Source organism: Pollachius pollachius (assembly GCF_949987615.1).
Source record: "Pollachius pollachius genome assembly, chromosome: 4".
Classification (NCBI taxonomy): domain Eukaryota; kingdom Metazoa; phylum Chordata; class Actinopteri; order Gadiformes; family Gadidae; genus Pollachius; species Pollachius pollachius.
In genome coordinates, this window is record NC_136937.1 from 27,488,857 (window position 1) to 27,498,107 (window position 9,251).

Sequence of the window (9,251 nt, forward strand, 5' to 3'; positions counted from 1 at the left end):
GGAACGGCCCAAAACTGGTCACCACACGGCATCGGTGCATGTGAGTGCATGCTGGATAAGGGGAAGGTGTAGAAGATTTAAACTGAACAGGGAACACATGTCCAGGGACACATGTCCAGGAACACATGTCCAGGGACACATGTCCAGGGACACATGTCCAGGGACACATGTCCAGGGACACATGTCTAGGGACACATGTCCAGAGACACATGTCCAGGAATACATGGCCAGGAAAACTTGTCCAGGAACACATGTCCAGGGACACACGTATGCAATATAAAGGTGTGGTCGTGTTTGCGTGTGTGCATGCATGCGGGAGAAGTGTGCATGTGTGCTTGTGCATGTGTGTGTGTGTGTGTGTGTTTATATGCGTGTGTGGGTACATGCATGTGTGTGTGTATGTGTGTGTGTGTGTGTGTGTGTGTGTGTGTGTGTACATGCGTGTGTGTGTGTGTCTGTGTCTGTGCGTGTCCGTGTGTGTACATGTGTGTGTGTGTGCGTGTCTGCATGCGTGTGTGTGTGTGTGTGTGTGTGTGTGTGTGTGTGTGGGAGCTACACCACCAGGTCGTCGGGTCGCCCGCGTGGGCCGCTGACTTTGCTGGCCCGACTCAGCCTCCGCACGTCCGTCGCCACGGCGGCCGGAGGCGGCCTGTGCATCTGCGCCCTGGTCACCACGGTGACGCCGCTGGGCAGGCCGCCGTCCTCCGCCTCCTCGTCCCACATGAGGTGCGAGGGGAGGGAGGGCAGGCGTGGCGAGGGAGGCCCCTCCCATCGGGGAGGAGCTCGACTCTTCCCGCAGGAGGAGGAGGAGGCGGAGGAGCAGTAGGAGGGCGCCAGCGCAGAAGGTGCCGGCGAGTCGGCCTTCCCCATCGGACCACTCACCTCCAGCGCCGCGTTCCTCCAGTTCTGCTCCAACGCCGCCAGGTGCCCGGGGACCTCGCCGCCGCCGCCGCCACCGCCGCCGTCGCCGCGCAGGAAGTCGTCGTCGTCGGGGAAGGCGTCGGCGTTGATCTTCATCGGCGCCGTGGTCGCCGCCGCCGCCATGTCGGGGCTCAGGGCGAGCGCGCAGGAGGAGTTCTGGACGGGCAGGTAGCGCACCCGCTCCATGGTGCTCCTGCCAGTGTAGCCCTGCAGGCAGTGGTCCGAGACCAGGGTGGCGCACTCGGGGGCCGCGCGGTGGTCGCCGGCCTCGTCGTCGGGGCCCAGCTGCAGGGACCCGCAGTCCGCCGCAGACTTGTGGGTGACGCTGTGTTTGACCTTCTTCCAGCCCAGGTGGTACATCTCCAGCAGGTTGAGCAGCAGGGAGATGCAGGCCACCACCAGCATGAAGATGATGAAGATGGTTTTCTCCGTGGGCCTGGGAAGAGCAGGAACAACGAGGCAGTCTTGGGTTTCAGGACGCGTGGAGGTGACATACAGTTTCATATTCGTCTTGGGACAATAGTACAAATTCGTTATTAGCAAAGGATGAAGTCGTTTGAAAAAATAGAGGAACACATTCAACCAAGCAACATAAATCGATCAAAAGTTCCGTGTATGACATGCGCATTAACGCACAGAAGCAAAGAGATACTGGAGCAAGGCATCAACAAAGCATAGTCTACATAATAGGTATAACGCGTGAACGGACGAAGAAGCACACAATAATAGTGTGAACGTAGGAGCGAGAAATAGACGGGAAAAACAGAAAAACAGAAAAAAAAGAATATTTTCATCGCTGTACCCCGTGGTTCGTGTTCTCCCGGGCCCCGGAGTGTGAGCAAACCTCTGACCTGGATATGAAGCAGTCCACTGTGTTGGGGCAGGGCCAGCGCCCGCACTTGTACAGCGGCTTGAGGCGGAAGCCGTAGAGGGAGTACTGGCCCAGGATGAAGCCCACCTCCAGCAGGGTCTTGAAGATGATGTTGAAGACGTAGGTCCGGAGCAGCGCCCCGCGGATGCGGATCTTCCCGTGCTCGTCGCGGATCGGCGGCCTCTCCTTCTTCCCGCCTCCTCCGCCGCCGCCGCCGCCGCCGCCGCCGCCGTAGCCGCCGCAGTCCTGCCCCAGGAGCTCCTCGCTGCGCCAGCCCGCCTTCCGCAGCTCCTCCTCCTTCTCACGCCGCTTCTCCTCCATGCGCACGATGTGCAGCACGTGACCCAGGTAGATGAGCGTGGGCGTGGACACGAAGATGATCTGCAGCACCCAGAAGCGCACGTGGGAGATGGGGAAGGCCTGGTCGTAGCAGACGTTCTCGCAACCGGGCTGCTGCGTGTTGCAGGTGAAGTCCGACTGCTCGTCGCCCCACACTTCCTCGGCGGCCGCGCCCAGCACCAGAATGCGGAAGATGAAGAGGACGGTCAGCCACACCTGGGTGGTGGGTGGGGCGGTGGTGGTTAGGGGAGGGATCGTAAGATCCGCACGGGCGGACGTGGATGAGGGACGAGGGAGAGGAGTTGGAAGAAAGAGAGGATGGAGAACGTGTGAGAGAGGGAGTGCATTGCAACGCAATGCATTTAATTGCAACGCAGAATTCAATTAACAGAGTTATTAGGTTTACAGAAATGAAGGTTGCCAGAACTATAGGTTTACAGAACTATTGAGTTTACCGAATTATCGGGTTAACATAACTATTGGGTTTACAGAACTACTGAGTTTACCGAAATATTCAATATGGGGATATGTTTTCACCCAAGAATGAAAACACGACTTTTGCCTATTCATTGTAAGTCACTTTGGACAAAACTATCAACTAAATAAGTACAATGTAGTGTGATATTTTGCTGTAAAACATTCAACAACTGATTCACCTTGCCGATCACAGTCGAGTGTTCCTGAGCATTCTCCAGAAGGCGTCCCAGAAAGCTCCAGTCACCCATGCTTCAGTCAATTTCTAGCCTTGGGAAAGGGAGGGGATCCTGGGGTGAACTCCACAAGACCTCCTCGGACCATAAATAACCTAAATTCCTCCCGCTAATTTCAAGAGTTCAATGATCTGGTGAATACTGAACTTGATTAAACAACCAATTATATACAACAAAATGAAAGATTATAAGGATATATATGAATAAAAACAAAAAATATATATTTAGCCAAGAACAACAAAACACATTATTACTAATCATCTACTAATGTGGGTGTGTGGGAGCAATATCGGCAAAAGTGATTGCAGGATTTCAAGTTAAACAATTCCTACACCCTTCCTGTTCATGACAGTCACATAAATGTATTGTGTCAAAACATGTTCATACTTCTAAATCTCAAACGCTGTGATACTTTTACATGGAAGAATGATTCGCTAGTGCGTGTGTGTGTGTGTATGTGTGTGTGTGTGTGTGTGTGTGTGTGTGTGTGTGTGTGTGTGTGTGCATGTGTGCGTGCGTGCGTGTGTGTGTGTGTGTGTGTGTCATGCGGGCTATCTGCTGAACAATGGTGGGCCATCTATAGCCAGTGAATGCGAGGATAACAAGTCGTCCATGTTGACCACTAGACTCATCACATTGCAGAACTGCTGAGACGGACAAATGTTTGTCTGGGATAGATTGATAGCCTATGTGTATATACAGACAGACTACAGCACAAGCTCACACACACACACACACACACACACACACACACACACACACACACACACACACACACAAATACACACACACACAAGTCGTAGACACATGCCTGCATACCTGATTCTTATACTAGCATTTGCTCTTGTGAGTTATGTTTTTGCAGTTCAATTAACAGTGACCGATTTATATTTTAACTGTGAATTGTTCTGGAAACCGGAACCAGTTTGACACGTTTCTACAAAAACTAATACAACAGAGGTCATTCGAATGCTATAGTAGGGTGTGTCGATGTAAATGTATATCCTATTGAAATGAAATAATGAAATGAAATAACGAATGAAATACTGAAACCAAACGAACAAACTAGTCTATGAAACGCAACTTGATTAATTAACCATTTATTTGATTATACTATCACAACATCAACCTCTGACACAAACGTGCCCTGGCTGAACTAAGTGAACTGTTACCCGTCCCAGCGAACAAAAGAGAACCAACCACACACACACACACACACGCACACACACACACACACACACACACACACACACACACACACACACACACACACATAAACACGCACACACACACAAACCGGGGTAACAAAGGCAGGGTCACTGTCGTGTTTCTTAAAAACCCAATACTGTGTTGCGGGGTTTGACGATATTATTCCTCGCCAAATGAAACGAACCGGGGGCAGAACACTGGTTCCCGCGCCGTGCGTAAAACGCGCGCCTCCGGACGCACGACGGCTATCCAAGACCTGGTAACCACCAGAGACGCGGTATCCGGTGGTGACAGAACACCAGATAATCCACACAGGTGGGGAAGAAGGTGAAGGTCCCTCCTCCCCTCCCTCCGCCTCTTCCCACCCCCTTCCCCTCCCTCCCACTCCCCCCCAACAGCCGAGGGCGCCTCGCAGCAGCTCCGATGCTTACCTCTCTTCTCTCTGAGTGGCCGGCGGAAACTTTTTTTGGTTTCTCCTCTTGGGGGTTTATTTCCCACGGCGGGGACTCGAGGCCAAAAACGTACGGGAAGGAGAGAAAAAAACGACAGCGACAGAAATGGGAAATTGTGATTGCGTAAAGCAACAGCGATAAGAGAGAGAGAGAAAGAGAGAGAGAGAGAGGGAGAGAGAGAGAGAGAGAGAGGGAGAAATTAAGAGACTAGTCCACGGGCGCGTGTACAGCGTGCCGTTTGGGGGGCACGGCGAAGCGCTGCCGTTGCGTCCCGCGTGGCCGGACCGTCGCGTTTTGACGTTGTGTCATCATGCGCGGGGAGAAGGGGGGGGCGAACGTAGTCAGATGACCAACCAACACCCTGCTGTCCCCCTAGTCTACCCGCAATTATATAGATATATATAGATATATAGATATACACTCTGCCCCCCTAGTCTACCAATTATAGAAATATATTCAAATATTATATATATATTATACATATATTTACCCCAAAAAACTACGCAAGGATAAAAAACAGACAGAAGTGTATTTTTTACAGTGGAAAGTGTTCAGAGTCACATTTGATTAGCTGAGATTTGATTAGAAAAAAACAACATTAAAACAAGAGCTTTAAAATCCAGATGGAGGACACATCACAGAGACATTTGAACATGAGTCTGTACAAACATTGTATCTAGCCTGATATTAGAGCTGTATTTTTAAAGGTTGCTGACCACTATGATATGCAGGGAGAGAATCAGTGGCTCAAGCAAAGTAAGAGGACAGACAACCAATCAATCAATCAATCAATCAATTAATCAATTCATCAATGAAGTCCAACTCCATCCTGCCCCCGAAGTGGAGTTCAGCAATGGGGGCCCGACTACTTCCAAGGGGCCCATTTATATAGCGAGGGCCCCTGAGAGGAGTAGGCGGAGTCAGGAACCGGACCTCTTAAGACTTCCTGGAGGTTAGAGAAGAACATGATAACCTAGCGTCAACACAAGACTGACAGGGTCGGTATGAGGTAGCAATACATAGGATACCTAATGAAAACAAGGACATATCTTTTGATGTATTCATTTTTGCATTATAGCTAAGAACTTTCATTCGAGAAATTGAATCCCAAATCGCTAGAGGGTCCTGTTGACACAATGATAGATGCCCAAGACTTTACAGTCAGGGTACAATTATCAACCTAAATACCTATAATTAGTTATTGCGATAATAAGCACCGGTTATTAGCAGTTAACTCATCATTAACTAATGTTGCTAATGTTAACTAAGGTTATTATTATTAAATAAGGTAATGGTCAGTGTAAGCGTTGTATGCATTGTAGCTAAGCTCTTGTTACAGTTACTCTGGTTGCACTGGCACATCATCTCCAATCCTTTTACCTCCAACCCAGCCCCCCTAGCCCTAACCCTAAACCCTATGCTAATGCTACACAATAATGCTTACTGCATTAAACGTTAATAAAGGTACCCATATTGCAAAGTGTTACCGACGTTCCTACCAGCAGATGGAGCTGAACGCTAAAGTGCGGCACCACCGTCCCATACCTAGTGACGGCCTTGGCGACCAGGTAGGCCAGCTCGGCCACATTGAGGAGCATGCAGACGCTGGAGGCGGACGCCATGAACACGGTGAACACTGTCTTCTCGGTGGGCCGCGACACGAAGCAGTCCACCACGTTGGGGCAGGGCCACTCCACGCACTGCACCAGCCGTGGCATCTGGAAGCCGCGGTACAGCGCGTACAGGACGTACCTGGGGAAGAAGCAGGGGGACAGAGGTGGGGACAGAGGGGGGGACAGAGGTGGGGACAGAGGGTGGGACAGAGGTGGGGACAGAGGGGGGACAGAGGGGGGACGGGGTTAGACGAAGTCCCACTCTTATCCCGCATTCATCACACAGAGAAAAAAAAGGGGTTTTCAAATGCTCAACGGAAGGCATTTCATTTTGGTATTGGGTGACCGCTTTCGTTTAAAGGGGACATATTATACCACCAGGTGTGAGTGTGATTAGCCGTTACAAGCCATTTTGGCGGATAGCTCACTCTTCCAGCCTACCCAGTGGACTGAAGCAACCGTTGCTCATCTATCCGTCATACATCTAGATGGACACGCCCACTTGTGATGTCAGAAGAGGCAGATTTCAAAACGGCTTGTACCGTCTAACCACACTCACACCTGGTGGTATATGTCACCTTTTAATACTGGTCCCCCCGCTTGGAATATAATAATTATGAAGTAATGACATCATATGGGGTCAAATCAGACAGCATGGGTGGTCAAACGCTCAGATTATTATTGAAGGTTGTGATTTGTGGGGCGGGCAGGGACCCAGCCCAGGGCTGTGCGTGCGTACATGAAGCCTGCTTCAAACAGCAGCCGGACCACCAGGCTACAGGCGTACGTCCACCAGAGGGCGCCAGTCAGCTGGAGTCTCCGCCTCTTCAGGTTCTCAAGCTCCGCCTCCCCGGCCTCCGAGCCACGGGTGCCAAAGAGACCAGCCCGCTCAGATGCCTGGCAGGGAAACAAAGTAATGAAGGGAGTAGAGTAGAACTAAATAGACATCCAAAGACCTTTTAGCAATGCACACATTTGACTTGGAATGCAGCTTTAATTTTAATGCAGGAAGCTTTTTTGTTAGAAGTGAGTGATTTATATAATTTTGTATTTTATGTGTTTACTGTATGTTTCTTTCACAGAAAAATATGCGGCTTAACAAAGCACACAAATAGGAATAGTAAATGTATTAACGTTTGACAATGTATGGTATATTCAAAACATAAAAGTCTCTACTTTCTACGTTTTTTTTACCGACAAATATGCAGCTTGACAAAGCACGAAAATAGGAATAGTGTGTTTAATAATAACATTTGACAAGGTATGGTATATTCAAAACATAAAAATCAGTAATCTCCTAATGCACAAATGTTTTTACTTGTGGAAACAGTTGGAACTGTTTACGTAAAAGGGTTCAAACGGAACTGTTAAAAAAGCCAACTGACACGCACCTGCAGGAGCCTCTTTTTGTCACCGTGGTTACGGTAGGCCACGTACATGGCGACGAGGAGGGTGGGCGTGGAGACGAAGACCAGCTGGAGACACCAGAGTCGGATGTGGGAGACGGGGAAGAAGTGGTCGTAGCAGACGTTCTCACAGCCCGGCTTGGGAGAACGAGGGAGCAGGAGGACAGAGGCGTAAAAGAAGGGGGGTTGAGATGCGATTGCAATTTCCTACCAGATGGTGGTGCTTTTCTGAGCGTTGGCTTTATGTCAGCCTACCCTTTAACTGAAGCCATAACTGCTTAAACCAGGTCATGTGCTGCTGTTTATGGCTGGTTATCACATTGTTTGATGTTCGGTGTCATTTGTTTGATACAAAATAAAACAATAGTTTAATGTATTTTACTGTGGCTTTTTTTATGAGGCAGTTTGCAGCCAATTATGCAAAATATTGATAGTAATAATGTTGATGATGTACTGAAGCAGAGAGGAATTGTCATGTTATTTGCATCAATGTTGATTCTACAATTACCAATAGCGTCATGCGTCATTATAGAATCGGGTTCGAACTACTATCACTATTTCCCTACCAGATTCCACCTCATACCTGGTTACCGTGGGTGACGGACTCACCTGCAGGGTGTTACAGGTGAAGTCGGTCTGCTCGTCTCCCCACACGCTCTCGGCCGCCACGATCAGCACCATCACCCTGAAGATGAAGAGCACCGACAGCCACACCTTCCCCAAGCCGGTGGAGTAGCGGTTGACCCCGCTCAGCTGGGCCAGCAGGGCCCCCCACGACGGCATGCTGCTGCTGGGGGGACCACCAGACAGTTGGTTCAGGTGGGGTCGTGCTTTCGGGTGAGGACCACCCGAAAGAGTTCTAGTTGATTCATGCTTTTATTTGTTATTACCACAAGAGAGCATTCTATTCAAATAACGCTTTTACTTTGGAGTACCACAAGACATCTTCGTGGAGTTGTGCTTTTATTTTGGAGGACCACAAGTACAGTACTGGTGTTCAGTCTTTTATAGTGGATTAATGTATCAGTTACGGATCCCACAGAAAAACTAACAACTGAAGCTCTGTGTCTGAGATAATGGGATGCAAGGCAACCCATCGTGCCCAAGCCAAACCTTTCCTAACATGCTGATGCATTCTGTTGAAGTAATTGTAGGGTAGGCTATTATTAATGGCTACTCATTGTTGGATGGATGACCAATCATTATTGTTTGGAACGGAAAGGGGTCGATTTACAAGGGGAAAAAGTGGTAAGTCAGCAAATTTAAGAATTAAGATTGATCTGGTTGGCCATAGGCACAATGTGATTAGAAGATGGCATGGATGTTTCATAGAATGCAGGGCAACATATAGAATACAATTATAATAATAACCAATAATACAATTCCCCTATGCTTCCAAAATGGAGGCAGTCATTGTTACTTCGACAATCAATCCTTCATATATTTCAAAGTAAGAGTTTTTGGAGTCAGCCGCGAGAGATGAAAGCAAGAAGAAGAGAGGGATGAAAGAGGGAGAAGAAGATGAAAAGGAATGACATCCAGAGTAGGACGAGGGGAGGGAAGCGGGATTCATGTGAACTCTTGACTTGCGGTCGGCCCACTGCGCCGTCGAACTGTGGGCTACTGAATAGACCCCACTCAGGTCCTCAAACAATCATTACTCTCACTGCTGTCCCCTCGCCATTCACAAGGACATCCAGCAAAACACGGCTCGAACTCATTCACATTTA

General features: G+C 49.1%; 2 protein-coding genes across 2 annotated transcripts; both read right to left on the reverse strand.

The window, feature by feature from the left end:
• Positions 1–552: 552 nt before the first annotated feature.
• Positions 553–2,856, reverse strand: LOC307074114 (gap junction alpha-3 protein-like; the record flags this gene model as incomplete). The annotated part of the gene is made up of 3 exons (XM_079734118.1): positions 553–1,357; positions 1,773–2,347; positions 2,788–2,856. 3 exons carry the CDS (start codon positions 2,854–2,856, stop codon positions 553–555), a joined length of 1,449 nt encoding a protein of 482 aa, XP_079590244.1.
• A 2,469-nt stretch (positions 2,857–5,325) lies between these two features.
• On the reverse strand, positions 5,326–8,304 carry LOC307075278 (gap junction beta-6 protein-like; the record flags this gene model as incomplete). The annotated part of the gene is made up of 5 exons (XM_079735823.1): positions 5,326–5,448; positions 6,048–6,254; positions 6,855–7,012; positions 7,507–7,659; positions 8,131–8,304. 5 exons carry the CDS (start codon positions 8,302–8,304, stop codon positions 5,439–5,441), a joined length of 702 nt encoding a protein of 233 aa, XP_079591949.1. The 3' UTR covers positions 5,326–5,438.
• Positions 8,305–9,251: the final 947 nt, after the last annotated feature.